The sequence below is a fragment of the Asparagus officinalis genome, chromosome 10 (genome assembly GCF_001876935.1).
Source record: "Asparagus officinalis chromosome 10, Aspof.V1, whole genome shotgun sequence".
NCBI lineage: Eukaryota > Viridiplantae > Streptophyta > Magnoliopsida > Asparagales > Asparagaceae > Asparagus > Asparagus officinalis.
In genome coordinates, this window is record NC_033803.1 from 42037406 (window position 1) to 42057834 (window position 20429).

Here is a 20429-nt window from a genome sequence, read left to right on the forward strand (position 1 = left end):
CTAATTGTTTATGATAGTAATGTGATTATGATCATTAGAAGTTGATTAAATTTTCTCTTTTTAAAACTTTATAATTATGTTTAACTCGTGTGTTAATCCTAATTGTTGTCTAATTGAATTATAAAGAGGTTTAATTTTTATTTTTATCATAGATTACAGAAAACTGCTGCACGTGTATAATATTTAACTAGAAATTTAAGATATCATATAAACTCTAAACTAAACTAAACTAGTGTCAAATGAAAGATAGATGAACCTATTTTCTTGTAAAACCCTGAAAATTTGAATATAGTGTGATAAATAATTATAAATATGTTATATGGTAAAAATAATGTATTTTGATGTTTGAGTATGATAGGAATTGATTTGAGATCAATTCAATGTATATTTGTGAATATATGAGTGTAAATACACAAAACATGCACAAAGGCAAATAGTGATAATCCGAGAATTTTGACCAGTTGAGAATTTCTATGTTTTGCATACTGATTCAGTTAGAATCTGGAAAAGTGTATAAGACCAAAGTTGTAGGTCTCTTCAATAGCTTTCCAACGAATCTTAAATCACCTCATTCCAAGATCGTATGAGAAAGTTATAACCTTTTTACCGAACCCCAGTCTGAGCATGGCCCAGAACTCTGAGCAGTCGACCACCGTGGTCGCTGCAGTCGACCGCTCAGCGTACAGACGCCAGTTTCAGTTCTGTTTCGGGTTGGTTTTGTTTATACCAAACCCGGTTGTTACCCTACTTATATATACTCGTTTTGAAGCTCTCAGAACCCTCTATTGAACCCTAATAGCCTCAGCCCCCTTCTCTTTCCTCTCAAAACCCTAGCTCGGATTTTGGCATTTTTGGATCGTTTCGAAGGATTTTCGGTGGGGTTTCGATAGATCCATCGGTGTTCAGCGAAGGGGATTGTTCTTCTACAGATTCAGGATCCTTGTTCCCATCAGAGGCGAGTAACATCTCGCCCAACTTCACCCCTTTTGTTTTCATGCTTAAATTTGAGTTTTATCCGGTGTTATTGGGCCTAAAATCGTATTTTTGTATAAATGCTAGATCATTATGGTATATGATGCATAAATCAAGTATTTCAGATTTTAAAAGCTCACCCACAAATTTGTTTTCCTGAGATTTAGATCTGAAATAATTTAATAAGAGTAAATTCTGTTTTATTGATTTAAAACTTTCAAATCATACATGTTCATGTGTTTGGGACTTTGGTGACGAGATTTTAATTATTTCAGTTCGTTGTTTTCTATTATATGACATATTAGAAATGTTAGATTTATAATAGTGTAGAAATCATCAAGTTTGTATGTGGTTCAAAGCTGACAGAAACCCTAACTGGGCTTCTGTCTACTTCGCGGTCGACCGCAGAGGGCGAGGCGGTCGACTGCTGGGTGTTTTGCTGAGCAGAATTGTTTCTGCTCTTTTCGCGGTCGACCGGAGTGACCTCCGCGGTCGACCGCCGCTCAGTTTTGAGCTCAGTGGTTTTGTGCTCTGTGTGCGGTCGACCGGAGTGACCTCTGCGGTCGACCGCCGCACAGTTTTGGGTACTGTTGGTTTTGTTGTATACTTTTCACACGTTCGAGAGTTCGCCTCGACTATCTGACACCAATTTACAATGTTAGTGATTTACCTATACCTATGAGTTGACTTTTGACACAAGTACTGATCCGCACATCGAGGCACGTGCGACATGAGACTATGTGTATCTTTTGCATATAAGAATATATATATATATTCAACATCTACACTTTGTATAGTTTATATTTAGTCCTTGTGTTGGACATTCACTTTACTTAGTCCTCGTGTTGGATATGCATTATCATCCGGTCCATGCGTTGGACAACGGTCACATCCGGTCCATGCGTTGGACAACGGTCACATCCGGTCCATGCGTTGGACAACGGTCACATCCGGTCCATGCGTTGGACAACGGTCACATCCGGTCCATGCGTTGGACAACGGTTATATTCAGTCCATGCGTTGGACAATGGTTACATTCAGTCCAAGCGTTGGACATTGGTTATGTTCGATCCATGCGTTGGACGAGACGGGTTTGTATTTGTTTTATTTATTGTTTCTTGTATTAGACCTCAGGTTTAGTATTTAGGGATTTACAATTTGAGATACAAGGTATATACATGAGGGTTTTCTTGTTTGGATTATTTCGCTCGACGTACCTACGCTCGTGTTGTAAATTCCTAAATACCAAAACCCATTGTTGTTAGGACAAATGATTTTATATTATTATGTATTAATTGTATTTTCTGTATACAACGAGCCCTTTCCCTTGGGGTTGGTTGTGATGTTGCTCGCTAGCGCTTTGACGCTCGTTGTCCCTCCCCCTTTCAGGTAACGAGCCAGGAGCCCGAAGAGTCGCAGGATGGGGACGACCCTTACTAGTTTCTATTTATCCTCTTATTAGATGTATTTTATTTTGTACTCCACTTGAGACATTTTTAGACTTAAGAGGTTTATGTTCTAGAGTTGTAAAGGCTGTGGGCTTTATTTCCTGTATCAGATATTATGTACTTTGAGACATATTGAGATCTCCAGATTGTTGTTATTCATTTCAGACTTTGACTATGTATTCCAGTTATTTGGTTGAGGAGATGTGTTAATTTGATCTCTTTCATTTCGCCAGTATCTCTTGTATTATCTTTTACTTGCTTTTGTACCTACACCTGTTGTTGACTCTACTAGAGAGATGTTAATTGTGATGGTGAAACATGTTATTGCACGGTATGGTGCATGGCAGGTTTGACATTCTTGGTTTCACCTTGGACTGCAGCCTTGTGTGAACCAAGGGGCGTCACACAAACATCATGATCCATCTCTACATCATCATCCATATAAGTTTCTCTGCAATGGTCTTCCATTAATTCTGGATACTCATCTCTGTTATCGTCATTATATATATATTTATCTCACTTACTGTGATAATTAAGCTCTCCTTTTGATATTATAAATATCAAAACGAGGATGTGGTCGAGGTAAAACTCGCACCTGGAGAGCTGGGCATGCAGAGCCGAGCCGCAGCAGGCTCCACAGTATTTGATCGACTTCATGGCACCGTTAGCAATAAGATCTTACAACACTCGAGGAGCAAGAAGTGTATCTGTTTCCGTCAGCAGTACCAAGCAGAAGTTAGATGTATTCAGCACTGAGGGCATCGCTGGAGGATAGCAACAACATCCAGATTTTTGATGGGGTAGCAATTATCACCTATTCGGGAGAATTTTAGTCACCACAAGTAGTTAGAGCTAGTCTAAGTGAAGCAGGGAGATATACCCGTAGTGAAGGAAGAAATTAAAACCAGAATGGTGAATATGACAATGGTAAGAGAACTATTGCGAAACCTAGAGAATTATAGCAGCGAGAGAATGACTTTAACCCAGCAACAAGGACAATATAAGAAAGGAGCACAATATGATACGAGAGCGCCAAAGTAGTACAAAATTTAGAGTACATGTTACAATCACAATAAGATCGAACAAAGAGCGAAAGAATTGTCGTAGTACACCAACAGGGAGCCATCAAGATAGAGGTCATGGACGACAGTCTCAGAGTCGTAATTTCAGCCAGCAATGGGGGAAATAGAGGCACAACTTTTTAATCCGAGGATTAAGGGTCAGCAGGCTATATTTGCATCATCCAGGAGAGTTGCATTATCTAGCGGAATCTATTCAGCAGTACCGCATGATCAGGGTTCGAACGGAGCTTTATTCTTGATTTCCTTTTTAGCTCGGATCTAATTTGATTTAGAAAATTCGCTCATCTTTCATACCTCCATTGGTAGGCTTCAGCTTGTAGCACATTCTTTAGATATTCCGTTGTCAGTATCTACTCCTCTAGGAGAGGTGTCCACTCTATCTACCGAAAATATGTCACCAGACTAGACGAATCAGAGTTTGTTGTCGATTTGATAGCGTTGAATATGTCCGGATTCGATGTTATCCTTGGTATGGTTTGGTTATCCTCCTACCAGGCTAGTATTGACTGCTTTGCGAAGACAGTCAATTTGCGAGCGTCCGATGGGTCCGAGATGATTGTAGCAACCTCTCAGGGCAACCGTTTTGCGGAGTCGTTTCTGGCGTATATCGAGGAGGTGCTGTGACGGGATCTGAGTATTGATTTATTAGAGACTAGAGTTGTCTCAGAGTATCAGGATGTCTTTCAGGACATACCTGGATTACCTCCGGTGAGAGAGGTAGAGTTCTGTATTGATCTGGTTATCATAGTTGCGGGTTCGGAAGATGGATTTTTCCAAAGCTGTTTTTCCTAATTCGATGTGAATCTTTAGAGTTTCTAGTCAGGCCATTCGGGTTGACTAATGCACCCATGATATTCATGAATGTGATGAACCGGGTTTTTCCCTCCCTTCATGGGCCAGTTTGATATTCTCATATTTTTGAGATCGGAGGCAGAACACGAGTACCATTGCAGACTCTTCAGGAGCACCAGTTATATGCCAAGTTCAGCAAATACAGGTTTTGGTTTTTTTTAGAAGTTAGATTTCTTAGCCACGTCAATAGCAGAGAGGGCATGGCAGTGAATCCGGTTAAGTTTACAGCAAATTCTTATTTTGGAACCGCCGAAGATGGTGATAGAGATTTGAAGCTTCTTGGGTTAGCCGGTTATTACAGGAAGTTCATCCTAGACTTTTTGAAGCTTTCGGCGCCACTTGAACGCCTTACGAAGAAGGGTGTGCAGTTCATTTGGAACACAGAGTGCCAGAAGGCCTTTGATACTTTAAAGACTAAGTTGACTACAGTACTGGTTTTAACTATTTCGAGCAGTGACAGGACGTACGTTGTTTACACAGATGCATCATTGGTAGGTTTAGGAGGCATCTTGATGCAGACTCAGAGGGTAGAAGCATATACCTCATGACAATTTAGGGTGCACGAGCAGAACTACCCCACTCATGATTTGGTGTTAGCAGTAGTGATATTTGTACTGAAGTCACGAGGCATTACTTATATGGAGTGCAATTTGAGTTGTTCATCGACCACCAGAGTTTGAAGTATCTTTTCTCCCAGAAGGAACTCAACCAGAGGCAGCGACGGTGGATTGAGTTTATCAAGAACTATGAATTCGTGATTCTGTACATCCAGGAATAATTAAGATGTACAAAGACCTAAAGAGACACGTTTGGTGGAGTGATATGCATAGAAAGATTTCAGAGTATATAGCTAAGTGTCTTACCGGTCAGTAAGTGAAGGTGGAACATTAGGGACCGGTAGGAACACTTCAATCTTTCCCCATTTCGAAATAGAAGTGGGCGGACCTTTTTATGAACCTTATTGTAGGGTTGCCGAAGTCGAAAAAAGAAAATGATTTTGGTTGGATGATAATGGATATACTAATGAAGCCAGCATATTTCATTCTAGTAAGGACTACTTATACCGCCGAGGCATATGCTAGGATATTTGTTTGGTAGATAGTTTGACTTCATGGAGTTCCAGACACGATGGTATCGGATCGAGGTTCAGTATTCACTCCTTACTTGTGGAAGAATCCGAGATTCACTTGGCAGTATATTCATCTTACAGTAGTGCATTTTACCCACAGACAGATGGTCAGACGGAGAGAGTAAATCAGATGTTGGAGGACATGTTGCGGCCTTATGTCATTGACTTTCAAGGTAGATGGAAGGAATCATATTCTACTGATAGAGTCCACTTATGACAATAGTTATCAAGTGATAATTGGTGTGGCCCCGTATGAAGCATCGTACGGGAGGCCTTGCAGATTGTTTGCGGAGAAAGTTGCTTGTTTCATTGCGAGATTCATTACAAACTTCAGACGTTTACAACGAATACAAAAATTAGTCTTTTTATAAGACTTTTACACAATAAAAATAAAAAAAAGTTTACAACTTTATCAAACAAACGCAGGGATCGTTTATCAGTCTTCTGCTTGCGTAGGATCTTTGCCTGTGCCGGGGTTTATCCGTGGACCACCGTCGATCAGATCTGATTGCTGAAAAATTGGGCAGAGCTTCGTCGATCCGCGAGGATATCTAGAAACAGAAGCGCTTATCTCGACAAAAGCGAGATAATTGCTCTTCTTAGAATTACCACAATGGGATAATACTAAGGATTGGATGCGGGTGATGTAGATCTGACGACTTTCAATCTCTTGCGTTGAAGAACTCGATCCGATCTCTCCTCCTCCTCTTTGAAATCCGTGCACCTTCAGTCTTCAATCCGGTAGGGCTTCGCCTAATCTCCAAAATTCTAGATCTCGAAAAATGAGGCCTAAGGCTTGTATTTATAGGCTTGAGGGGTTACGGAGCGGTTAAAACAATCTTAAAGCCCAAATCTGCCTTGGAGACACCCTAGGGTGTCTCCACTTGATCCGAGACACCCTAGGGTGTCTCGGTTTGGGCCGAGACACCCTAGGGTGTCTCCCCTTGATCCGAGACACCCTAGGGTGTCTCGGTTTGGGCGGCCGAGACGCCGTAGGGTGTCTCGTTGGTCCGAGACACTCCATCGAGGTGTATTCATCCGCTTCCGCTGTAAATTCTTCGTCCGAACTCGGGTTTGAGTGATTTGAAATGCGTTGGAAAGCTGACGAGGAGTTCTATAAGCTCCAATGATTAGGTCATTTGTGGAATAAATAAGACACAAAGGGCATTTTGTCTTTTGTAAGTGACACGGGGCTCCCGATCAGTTCGCATTTTTATTATTCTGAAACTCCGTTGCTTCACATAGTTTGCCGATTCACTTCAAGCATTCGTCGACGTCAATCAAGCTTCTGTGAACCAGATGGTGACGTTCATCGTCTTCTCTTAGCTTTGAGCTGTTCGTGGAGATCTATAGGCAATTTTCGATGCCTACAGATACCCCCTCCAAAGCGTTCCAGACTCGTTTCTTTTATAGAAGAGGCTGGAATACTTTGGATATTATTGGTCCAGCCTTCGATTGGTGTAGTTAGCTTCAACTCTTGGCTCCTTCGATTTTCGATCTATTCGATGCTTTGACGAATAGCCGAAGTCGTAGTTAGCTTCAACTCTTGGCTCCTTCGATTTTCGATCTATTCGATGCTTTGACGAATAGCCGAAGTCTTTCCGGTACTGCGTTTATCGCCTGGCCGTCGTTGGAGTCTCGAGTCTACCACCGGTGAGTTGAGTTTGGCTCGTGTCATTGAGTTGACTTTGAACTGACTATCTCCGTCATGATATATTGATTTGCGTTGACTTTTTGATCACAACGTGTTGACCGATGTTGACCTAGGGTTACGCGTTGACCGGCGTTGACCCTAGGGTTTCGAACGTCGTACGTTGACACAGTTTATACTCGTACGTTTACTAGAGTATACACAGTTTAAGCTCTTAAGGTATTGGAGCACGGCGGTCCCAAGTGTCGGAATGAATAAATATACCACTAATAATTGTTTTTTATCTTTAATTGCAGGTTAGTGAAGAATAAAGCCCAAGATCTCTTATCTCAACAAAAACCCATGAATTAAATGAAGAACACAAGCAAGAGTCAAAAATCCCAAGCCCAGAATCAAGCCGAGTAGCCTGTAGAAGCCGGAGAAAATAAAAAAAATTAAATATGAAAAAAATGTATCAAGATAGTTGGCTGCAAAGAAACGACGATATCTCCCAATCCGGAAGGCGGAATTTAACATATAATATATGAAAATCGCCTATCTCGACGAGACGAAGCCAACCGTGAAGTCAGAATTCTTATTGGAGCATCGATGCAGGCATCGATGCGGGCATCGATGCCTGTATCGATGCGAAGTCATCCAGATTGTATCAACGGCCGAAATTGCATTCTTGGGGCTCAAGTTTGATCCAAGGGCTCTCATTCACTGATTTACTATAAATAGGGGTTGAGAGTGAGGGGTTAGGTGTGTGAAAATTTTATAAACTTCTTTTGGAGATGATGGCTACTCTTAATTGAGAAGGCCTTCCAAAATTGTAACTTTAGTTGCAATTAATAATAATAATTTTTTCACCACTTTAAATTTTTCTCTTCTTCTCTTTATTGGATGATGAAGATGAAGATGAAGATGGAGAATTATTTTAAGGTTTGAATTTCTTTCATTTTTCTCTTTTATTTCCCTTTTATTGCTTATTAGTTAGATTTATTTTCATGCTTGTAGTTTAGATTTTATTTTCTTGTTAAATAGCCAAGAGGCTAGAACCCTCTTGCCTTAGATTTATTTCATGCTTATAGAGTAGATTTATTTTCTTGTATTTAATTCTTACAATTTTATTTTGTAGTTTAGATTTTACAATTTATTTTGTAGTTAGATTTTAATTTCTTATACTATTCACCTTGAGGCTAGAACCCTCTTGGGTTTAGTTTTTCTTTTTATTTATTTTTATTTTGTTTGATTCGCCTTTAGGCTAGAACCCTCTAGGGAATCACCCTTTTTTAAGAAGTGGGTTCAATTGTAGATTACTCATATCTATAATTGAATCCACCATCTTTAATTTCTTGCATTTTCTTTTATTCTTGAATTTTGTTCTTCATTCTTGATTTTTTTATTTTTGTTTCTTGATTTTATTCATTTTTCCTTCTCACCTTATTGATCATACTCAAATCCACTCTCACTTACACTTTGCACCTATTCACACACCATTTTCACTCTCTCAATCTCTTCACAATCACATTCACTCATCAATCTTATTTGTCACGCACACAACATAAGAACCGATTTTATATTTTCTCCTACAAAACACCTTCCTCGTGGGATCGATATCTTAAATACTATAACTTGACACGGTTGTGCACTTGCAACCTTTTTGGTACATGTTTATGCCGCATCAAGTTTTTGGCGCCGTTGCCGGGGAAGGTGCTTAAGTAGGTTTTAATTATTTTGGTTCTTTAACTTGTGTGTTTATTGTGAAAGAACTACTTGGAGATTAAAGATCAAGAATTGGAGATTGAGGAATTGGATATTCGCTTGTGGTAAGTCTTCTTCCTTATATTTTCAATTCCACACCTTTAGTTAGTTTCTCACAATTAGTGACAATTAGGATCTTAAAAAAAAAGATTTTATTTCCGTTGACCATAATAAAATTCACCCTTCACTTTGACATTTACTAACAAGATAATAAATTCAAACAAATCCCCCCTTCTCATTTGTTTGATTGTTAACCCTAATTAAAAAAAAAATTCTTCCATCCTTTTTAGTTGCTTTTAATTCATAGGGTTGCATTTCATATAGTGTAGGAATTCACCAAGTGATTTGAGCATCTTGATTTGACACACACTTAAAAATATTTTTAAGGGCAAAACCCCATAATCAAGATAAGGTGAGGGATTTCATCACCCTTTCCTTAGCCCAAAAATCACTAATTCCTCACTACACCACCCAAGCCTAATAAAACTCATTAGACGTTGGCCCCTAAGGATTCGAGCTCAATAAGGAACAAGAAATCCTTAAGTGAACCGGTTTAAGTTTTCTCAGATTAGTTGGTGTCTAAGGCAAGGTTTAGGGGTTGCGTAAAGCGCTCCGCAAGGAAAGAGGTACTTAATTGATCTTTGATCACCCTCTAGTACTATCCTTACCTGGCTAACTACCTGGGTAAAACTTTGATCTTTTCACTGTAGGAGTTTTTGGTTAGGAGCTGGTCTAGTTGAGTTAGGCTAAACCCTAGAATTAGAGTTGATTGAAAAGTGATTGTTTTGATTTGTTTCAGTTAGGATTTTTCTTTTTCTTTATCTTCTCAAAAAAAAAACTAATTTAAGAAAAAAAATAAAAAGAAATATTTTGGTGTATGCAACAGTGGATTAGGGATAATACACATCGATTAATTCGCTTTGAACCAATCATAGAAATGGAGCATCCTAATCCACCCGTTCTTCATGATATGTGCTATCCCATTAGGAATGCAATCCCCTCATGCATTAGGCTCCCCGAAACAAATGGAATAAGTTTTGAGCTTAGACCGCAATACATAAACATGCTTCCCAAATTCCTTGTGTTATCCTAATAGGATTGAAATTTCCAATGAAGTCCGGGAGTTTGTAGAGAGTCCATATCAGTATTCGGTAAATGATCCATTTTTTCCAACCTACAACCCAGGTTGGGCAAGTTACACAAACATTGCATGGAATCAGGGAAACCACTCCAAAACTCAAAACTTCACTCCCTCTTTGAACCAACATTGTCCTAGGGGTAATACAGTTCCTTTCAATTCTCATCCACAATTTCAACAACCCAATCTGTCACATCAAAATCAGTCTCCTCATCATCAAGTTGTAACTCACACTCCTCTTGATACAGATCATGATGAACGTCTCAATATTTTGGAAAAAGGTTTTGAAATCATTCCACACTAGCCACGGATATGTTAACTCAAACATCCTACACGATGAACTCCTTTATGCAATCAACCGAACTCATACTTAACTCTAACACTCAAGCCCTAGCTAGATTAGAAACCCATATTGATCAACTAGCTAGTGCCATAAGTGAAGTAGAGGAAGGAGAAATTCTGAGTCAACCCGTGGTCAATCCTAAGGACACTCAAATGAATGCACTACAGTCAGGAAAACAGGTCGATAATCAGGAAAGAACACCTTTAAGCCAAATTCTTGTCCCAATTCATTCTTTTCCTGATAATTCAATTCAGGAAAGACCGGGGGAAGAAGAAGAAGAGTCAGATCTAAGTTTTGAGGAAATTTTCGGTGAGGAGCTAAAAATATTAGGAGAAGCAGATTGAGTTTGTCAAAATAAAAAAACTGTGTTGGACAATTGCTGTTTTGAACTGAATTTTGAAGAACTCTTTCTTGATGAACTTAGATTCTTGGAGAAAAATCAACAAATAAATTTTCAGAACCAGTACAAGAGTCTAAGTTCATTAAGAAATACAAAATGCATGACACCAATAATACCTACCTTACCTTGTTGCATGAATTACTGAACACCCCGAAATGCTTGGAAATTCACATTATTAATTATATCATTCTGAATTTGTTTAAAATCCGGGGAAGAATTTTCAACAGTAAGGTAGGATTCAATGTAGAACAGGAACTCTTCATGTTGAATATTTCATTCTACATTGTTTATTTTGTTTACTTCAGAATAATAAAAAGAATTTATTCTTCTCTCATTTAAGAGTTTCTTGTTCAGTTGTTGAAAAAAAAAAAGAAAAAAAAGAAAAAAAAAGAAAAAAAAAGAAAAAAAAGAGAAAAAAAGAAAAAAAAAGAGAAAAAAAAAGAATACAATTTTGATTTCATCCTCCTCAGACCAAAGGTAATTGCAGATTTTTATCAGCCGACCAAATGTAAGTGCTTTACTTCTTATCTGCTTTACTTTATGCATCATAGAGTTTGCATTGAGGATAATGCAAAATTTAGGTGTTGGGGTGGGAATTAGTTATTTTTTCTCTTTATTTTACATTTTCAGTTACATTTTTTCCCTTTTTCCTTAAAAAAAAATTTATAAAAATATCATCACTTGCCAAATTGATAGGGTTATATAATAATTGATTTATTTGATAAATTTGAAATTTTCTAATCCCTAGTTAGTTATTTACTTAAGTTCACCTTTTATGATAACTCTAAATAAATTTCTTAAGAAATAATTTTCAAAGTAGTATACTTTACTTAAGCCTTGACTTGGACTTTTATTTAAAATAATGAAAATTTTGCATGCTTATCTTAAAGTTAAAAATAATTTTTCATAGTGTCTTGATTTACATATTTTTTTCAAAATATATATACATACAAAAAAAAAATTACAAAAGAAGAGTGCAAAAAATGGGCACAAAAAAAAAAACTCTTGAATTCAAGGTGATTCTATCTTATAAAGCCTAAGTTGACCGAGTAATTAAGCCCAAGGAGTATTTCCATACTTAATGACCTAAGCCCATTTGGGTTGGGATCCATTGGCCCAAAACTCGTTAAATGGTCACTTAGAAAGCCCGTTAAAGTAGAAAAAAAAATCACCAAGAAAGAAAGAGTTAAAAAAAAACTAATAAATGTTTTATAATTGTATATATGGTCTTGGAAAATATTTTAAATCAAGCAACTTGAAAATTATTTAAAACAAAGAGTTAGCATGTTCTTTTCAAAACTTTTAAATTAAATTTCTAAGTATGGCTTAGTTTTGTATTGCTACAATAAGAAGATTTTCTTAAAAATATACCTTAGAGTTATATATAAAAATGTTTTCTTGAGTGATAACTGGCTCCAATTAGATTATCTAAAAGTTATCAAGTGAATTTAGTTATTTACTGACTTCTTAAATTTGGCAAGTCAACCGAATTTTGTGGGTATATTCACTGCAAACCCTCACGAGACTACAACTCGTCCACTAGGGTAACCTAGGGGTTTAAAGGCTTGTTGTATGCGCTAAATACAACCGTGATTCCTGCGAAAGTGAGTTAGGATTTTCTTTTTATTTTCTTTGCTAGAGGACTAGCAAAAGTTTAGGTGTGGGGGTATTTGATAATCACATTTTATTATAATTTTATACCCTCATTATTTATTTTTAATGAATAAATATACCACTAATAATTGTTTTTATCTTTAAATGGATTTTCTTTTTATTTTCTTTGCTAGAGGACTAGCAAAAGTTTAGGTGTGGGGGTATTTGATAATCACATTTTATTATAATTTTATACCCTCATTATTTATTTTTAATGAATAAATATACCACTAATAATTGTTTTTTACTTTAAAGCCGGAGAAAATAAAAAAATTAAATATGAAAAAAAAATGTATCAAGATAGTTGGCTGCAAAGAAACGACGATATCTCCCAATCCGGAAGGCGGAATTTAACATATAATATATGAAAATCGCCTATCTCGACGAGACGAAGCCAACCGTGAAGTCAGAATTCTTATTAGAGCATCTCCCGAATGTTGGGCTGCAGGACCAACTATTAAAGCTGATTCATCTGCACGTGTGGATCTTATCCTGAAGTTTGTTGGATGTTCAAGTCATGAGACCAACTAATGAAGCTGATACGTCAATGACTCGCATTTATAGAATTTTTGGCAAATTCTCAGCCATCAACGGGTTTGATAAGCCTTTACCGACTACCGTTTGAGTCGGGCTAGCATGCGGATTGTTTAAGTCCGTTCCGCATGTAACGTTATGCTAAAAGAGTTAACTCTTTTAGTGCTACGATATTGAATACGTAGACTTCGTCTTTCTCCTGTGAAAAGACTAAACAGCGACGTGTATCAGACGTAGACTTTAAGGTTTTTGGCAAACCCTCAGCCTTCAACGGATTTGGCGTGCCTTTACCGATTACCGTTTGAATCGGGCTTGCATGCGGATTGTTTAAGTCCGTTCCGCATGTGACGTTGTGCTAAAGGAATGAACTCCCTTAGACTTGATGCTACGATATTGAATACGTAGACTTCGCCATTGTTACGGGAATAGACTACCCGGCAACGCGTGTTAGGCGTTGACTTATCCCTACTCAGGATTCGGGATAAAATTCCCCGCGCGTGTGAGGCACGGATTTTGGCATTATGAATAACGACCTGCCACAACGTCGAATATGTGGACTTTTGTCCTTTTCACGGCAAAAGATTAACCGGCAACGCGTGTTAGGCGTTGACTTATCCCTGCTCAGGATTCGGGATAAAATTCCCCATGCATAAAAGGCATGGATTTTTGTTGCTACGATGCTGAATACGTAGACTCGGTCGTTTTTACGGGAACGAACCACCCAGCAACGCGGGCTAAGCGTTGACTTATCCCTACTTAGGCTTCGGGATAAAATGCCCCAGACTGGATTCTGGTGTCTTTTTCAATCGGTGAAAGACTAAACCGGCAACGCGAGTTAGGCGTTGACTTATCCCTACTTAGGGTTCGGGATAAAATTCCCCGCGCGTGTGAAGCACGGATTTTGACGTTATGAATAACGACTTGCCACAATATCGAATATGTGGGCTTTTGTCCTTTTCACGGCAAAAGACTAACCGGCAACGCGTGTTAGGCGTTGACTTATCCCTGCTTAGGATTCGGGATAAAATTCCCCAGATTGGAATTCTGGTGTCTTCTTCAATCGGTGAAAGACTAAACCGGCAACGCGAGTTAGGCGTTGACTTATCCCTACTTAGGGTTCGGGATAAAATTCCCCGCGCGTGTGAAGCACGGATTTTGACGTTATGAATAACGACTTGCCACAATGTCGAATATGTGGGCTTTTGTCCTTTTCACGGCAAAAGACTAACCGGCAACGCGTGTTAGGCGTTGACTTATCCCTGCTTAGGATTCGGGATAAAATTCCCCATGCATAAAAGGCATGGATTTTTGTTGCTACGATGCTGAATACGTAGACTCGGTCATTTTTACGGGAACGAACCACCCAGCAACGCGGGTTAAGCGTTGACTTATCCCTACTTAGGCTTCGGGATAAAATGCCCCAGACTGGATTCTGGTGTCTTTTTCAATCGGTGAAAGACTAAACCGGCAACGCGTGTTAGGCGTAGGCTTATCTCTATTTAGGAGTTGAGATAAAATTCCCCGTGCACAAAGTGCCCGGATTGGAAGTTGAAAATTGTGTCTTTTCTAAGAACAAAGGCAGACTAGAAAATGGGAGAGGAAGAATTTTATATTCTATCTCCCGGCACTGAAGAGGAAGAATTTTATATTCTATCTCCAGTTGGAAAGGAAACTCAAGGTGGGATCTCTACCCCCAGAATCCGAAATGATGAAACTAAGAGTGGGATCTCCACCCCGAGAATCAGAAAGATTCAAACGACCCTAACTTTTATAGGATTGGTCATTCGATCCAAAAAGAGTCCCTCATTTATTGAGGAGAAAGCCCAATTTCGACCCTAACTTTTATAGGTTTGGTGGAAAAAGGAAAAGATGGAAGTCTTTCGTTTATCGAAAAGGATAACTCAATCTTAGTCCTAACTATCTGCAGGTTTGACTAAGTAAAGTTGGAGACAATCCTAACTTTTATAGGTTTGATTGCTCAATTGAAAGTGGACCTCTCGTTCATGAAAGGAATCGAGAGGAGAATCTGGTTGTGGCCCTAACTTTTATAGGTTTGACCAAGGAAGCAGTGGAAGTGGGAGGTTTGAGACGATCTCTTTTATAGATTTGATTGCTCAATTTTTTGAAAGTGGACCTCTCGTTCATGGAAGGAATCGAGAGGGGACTTTGGTTGTGGCCCTAACTATAGGAAGGTTTGACCAGGTAGACAGTGAGAGTGGGAGCACAAATAACAGTGGGGGTTTAGTGTTTATCACTTTGTTTGTAATTATCGGGTTATCCCTAAGAAAATTACATATAGCGTTCTTCAGGGAACTTCCCATTACATGAATCATCCACCCCCAGCTTCGTTCTTGGAACTGGGCCTGACTTTGTACTCCGTTACATGTCCGGGTTATCCTTAAGAATATTAGTGTAACATTCTCCAGGAACTTTCCATCAACGGTAGGAAACAGTTTAGACTCATATACCTATTGGAGTATAAGGGAGCAGTTTAACCTCATACACCGATTGGAGGATTGAGAAGCAGTTTATACTCGTATACTCTTCGGAGTATTGCCGTTCTTATTTGGCTTATCCTAGCGTTATGACGCCGGCTTCAACCAAGGTTTGGATGCTATTCTTTAAAGTAAAGCAAACCTTGGTGGGATGAAGGATCCTCCTGTGGTACGCGCAGTACTTCGGATCTGTAGTATTGTCAGCTTCCTCCTGATTTGTGATGGGCGGCAGCTTGATCTTGTTGTTTTCAAGAAGGGTCTCGAAGATGGCTGGAACGTCTTCGTCCTTGAATGAGTACTCTTTTTGGAGCCTCGGATCCGAACTATTCTGCTGTTTTCGGGACTGCTGTTGCGACGTCTGATTAACGTCAACAACTGTTGTAGGTGTATTTCCTTCATTATAGGAAACGAGACCCGGATTCAGAGGGTTAGTCATCGGTTGGCATCTTTCAACCTTCCTCCTTCTAAGGAATCGTTCGACCTGCTCTCCGCGCGCCTTCAACTCTCTCCAGGTACTGAGTGGCTCTACTCCCATAACGTCCAAGATGTTAATGGACAAGTTGTTATGACAGGTTTGCAAGACGAATTCCTCCGTGACGGGATCCTTGCAGTTCATTACCTGATTGCGAAAGCGTTTGATGAAGGTATCCACTGACTCTCCGTCTTTTTGTTTCTCATCGAAGAGTGTCCTGATCGACACTTCGGCGTCATCATCGAAGAAATGAGCGAGGAACATGCTTTCCAAGTCCTCCCAGCTGTTTATGCTTCCGGGCTCATCAGAGGCTCGTTGCCAGAGATCACTCCCAAATGGGACTTGAAATAGATCAGGTGCTGAGTGGGGGAACCCTTCCCGTCGAACAGCGTGAAGTTGATTAGGTTGAACTTCGCCGGATACGGAATCGATTCTCATTCTCTTGGGTAAGGACACGGAATACCGATCTTCTTCACCTCTCGAGCAGACATCAGGGCATCAATTTTACTTTCGAGATCCTTCATCTTTTCGGCCTCATCTATATCCTGTTTTGGACAATTTTTAAGAGGAATAATGCGGCCACCCCCAGTGTTATCATCGTTGGTGGGTCCACCCCCAGCGTCGTTATTTTTAGTGGGACCACCCCCAACGTTGTGTTCATCCACATCTGAATTGCTACCTGCTTGGTTAGCAGCGCTGCGACGGATGGACTCACCTAGCTGATTCGACAAAGCTCGGATTTGTTGGTCGTGCATTTGTCTCATCTCCTGCATAGCCATTTCCATTTCGATTTTGAATGCATCTTTCTGCTTGGCTAGAGCATCCTCAATGATTTTGGCTATTTGCTCTGTGTTGACCATGAACACTTCCTGAGCTTATCCTATGCTAGACGTTGTATCGTCAGAGGCAATTGCGGAATAAGAATCCGAGAGCTCGTCATCGGAATGGATTCCTTCATGGACACCCTGGTAATCATTATGTCCAACGGTTTCTAGCTGAAGCTGAGATGTTTGTTGGGTTATTCCTGAACTGACTCTTCTTCCTGGAGAGAAATTAGGGTTGGAACCACTTGAAACAATCGGAGATTTTCCCTTATTGACCATGTTGATGGTAACTTCTGGGAATTCATCATCTCGACCACCCGATCCTCTTTGGTGGAAACGCCTTGATTTGGGCTTCGTCGTTCCATCGGAGATTCTCTCGAATACCGAGACCCTCCGCAGAGCGGTCTTGGGGCAGCTACACGTTGATAATACTGCCTTGATAATTTTGATACACGGACAGTGAGAGTCCACTTCCCGGGTACTTCTCTTTCGAGATTTATTTGCACCCCCAGCCCGATAGTATAACTCATCAACGTTGTGGTCAGAGTAACCTATCGACTGCTTACATGGATTCTCAGGTATAACGCGTTCGTCTGTCTGACGTGTTTTCCTCTGAGTAAACATTGCTGGATTCTCAGGTATAACGCGTTCGTCTGTCTGACGTGTTTTCCTCTGAGTAAACATTGCCTTGTTAGCATCTACATGAGTCACACGTTTGGAATCACACCCTTGTGAGGGTGAAACCTTAACGGGCTCCTGGTTTTCTGCACGTCCCTCCAAGCGGGCTGTTGTAGAAATTAATTTGTTAGGAGGTCGCGTACGACCCCTAGTCCGGATGTTTGCTCGAAGCTCCTTCAACGGTCTCAAGCTTTCCTTAAAAGGCGCTTTTCCTCGATCCTCAGGTAGAGAACCGATGCGATTCTTCAATGGGACTTTAGCTTTGGGGATACCCACGTTGTCATAGAGCTTCACCGGAAGTGCGGGAGCAGGGTCTGGAGTTGACGAAGGCCGGAGAGCATCATCGCCTGCTTTTGCCTTAGGCGCTGATTTGGCCTTTGGCATCCAGACTTGCTTAGATCTTGGTGGTTTTTTGGCCACCTTTTCCTTCTGCAATTCCTGTGCCTTCCGTACAAGAATCCTCGTCTGCGCTAACAGTGCACGGCGCTTATGGATGCGCTCCTTAAGAGTCGAACGGGTTCGTTTGACACGAACCCATTCATTAGTAGGTGGTTGGGAGGAGGTTCCCAAAGATTGTTGCTGGAACACTTTGCGCCTTCTGCGTTTCAGATCCGCATCATAACAGATCCCGTCAACAGGCTCCAAAACCTTGGCAAATTGACGCGCGAGATGTTGACGGCGCCTTTGACGAGCCCTCTTCGTCAACACTGGTGCACTTTCAACGGGCAACTCCTTGACTTTCGAGGAGTTGTCACGAATGTTGGATATGGTTTCTTTGGAAGCCGGCGGATCGTTGCGAGGTGTAACTACAACAGCGACGGAGGAGAGATCGTCTGGAGGCCTTCCTGCACCTGCAAGGAGAGGCAGATCTGGAGGAGGAGGAGGAGACATACTCCTCGAACTTCTGCTGGTCGAACTCGTATTCGACCTCTTCGAGCACCGGGATCTTGATCATCGGCTGCGGCACGACAGCTCCGGCAGCGAAGCTGTTGGCTCCCACTGTGGTCGCCAGTTTGTTTGTGGAGAAAGTTGCTTGTTTCATTGCGAGATTCATTACAAACTTCAGACGTTTACAACGAATACAAAAATCAGTCTTTTTATAAGACTTTTACACAATGAAAACAAAAAAAGTTTACAACTTTATCAAACAAACTTTATCAAACAAACGCAGAGATCGTTTATCGGTCTTTTGCTTGCGTGGGTGTCTTTGCCTGTGCCGGGGTTTATCCGTGGACCACCGTCGATCAGATCTGATTGCTGAAAAATTTGGCAGAGCTTCGTCGATCCGCGAGGAGATCTAGAAACAGAAGAGCTTATCTCGACAAAAGCGAGATAATTGCTCTTCTTAGAATTACCACAACGGGATAATACTAAGGATTGGATGCGGGTGATGTAGATCTGACGACTTTCGATCTCTTGTGTTGAAAACTATAGCGCTTATCTCGACAAAAGCGAGATAATTGCTCTTCTTAGAATTACCACAACGGGATAATACTAAGGATTGGATGCGGGTGATGTAGATCTGACGACTTTTAATCTCTTGTGTTGAAGAACTCGATCCGATCTCTCCTCCTCCTCTCTGAAATCCGTGCACCTTCAGTCTTCAATCCGGCAGGGCTTCGCCTAATCTCTAAAATTCCAGATCTCAAAAAATGAGGCCTAAGGCTTGTCGTAGGGTGTCTCGTTGGTCCGAGACTGTTCGCGGTAAAAATCGTGTCTTTCTTTGTAATTGATTCCATTGTCATCTTAAATAACAGCTTTTTGAGTTACAAAAGATCCGGTCTTTTTTAGATCCAGTTACAACGAAAATTAAATAACACAAGAAATAAAAAAAATTGGCGTTGTTCCTTTTGTAAACATCGCGGGACTCTCGATTAGCCCGTACCCTCGTTAGTTCACGTAGTTCGTCGATTTACTTCAAGCGTTCATCGACATCAATCGAAATCATGTGAACCGGATAGTGACGTTCGTCGTCATTCCTTAACACTGAGCTGTTCGTGGAGATTAAATAACAGCTTTTTGAGTTACAAAAGATCCGGTCTTTTTTAGATCCAGTTACAACGAAAATTAAATAACACAAGAAATAAAAAAAATTACAACTTTCTCCTTATTTGTCGAACAAATCGCGAGCTCCTGTTTTGCGGTCGCTCGGACGGGTATTATTCCATGAAGGGAATAATAGCTGGGAGGGATTAGTTCACTAAGGAAATAATCGCTCGGATCTCGGGATCTAAGACCAAGCTTAGATCCGGAGTGTGATCTCGTGTAGATCTCAGATCTGTTCTTCCCTTCTCTCGAACTCCTGCCTTTTGTGACGTGGATGCTCGCCGAGGATCAGATCTGGATGTCCAAGTCTTCAAGTCTTCAAAACTCTAAGCTCGATCTTCAATCCGGCAGAGTTTCGGCTCTCAAAAGTCCAACCTTTGAAAATGAACAAAAGGGGGCCTATTTATAGGCTACCCTCACTGTGCCTTGGGCACAGTGCAGCCGGCCACCTTGAGGTGGCTCGGCTCTGGGCCGGCCACCTCAAGGTGGCTCGGCCACCGAGCCACCTCAGGGTGGCTCGGCTTTGGCCGAGCCACCTTGAGGCGGCTCGGTTTTGGCCGAGCCCATCTGGGTTTGGGTTTCTGCTGTTTTCCGCCTTTGGGTTCTGTCCGTGATTCGGTTGATCCATACTTTGATCCGTTGATCTGATTTAGCAGTAAACCCGCTTCTGATTTAGCAGTAAATCCGCTTCTGAGTTCGAGTCCAAAACCGATCTTGATTCGGTCGTGATTCATCCGAGTCCGCTCTTGTTTGGATGACTCGTTGACTCCCCGAACCGTTGGCTTGATTCCGCACGCGAATGGATGCATTCCGTTGCTTGCGTGCGATTCGTCAACCTTGTCGCCTCGTCACTCGATGGTTTGTCGAATCATCGCGTCGAGCTATGCCAAGGGACTTATAAGCAATTTTACATGCCTACAGATACCCCCTCCAAAGTATTTCAGTCTCGTTCTTTTATAAAAGAGCCTG

At 40.7% G+C, this 20429-nt stretch overlaps 1 protein-coding gene across 1 annotated transcript in view; it reads right to left on the bottom strand.

Moving 5' to 3' along the window:
- The window catches only part of LOC109826674 (serine/threonine-protein phosphatase 7 long form homolog), a 25242-nt gene continuing 5069 nt past the window's right edge, over positions 257 to 20429 (bottom strand). The window contains exon 5 of the mRNA XM_020393695.1: positions 257 to 274. Within this exon, the coding sequence (XP_020249284.1) occupies positions 257 to 274 (18 nt within the window). The remainder of the gene's footprint in view (positions 275 to 20429) is intronic.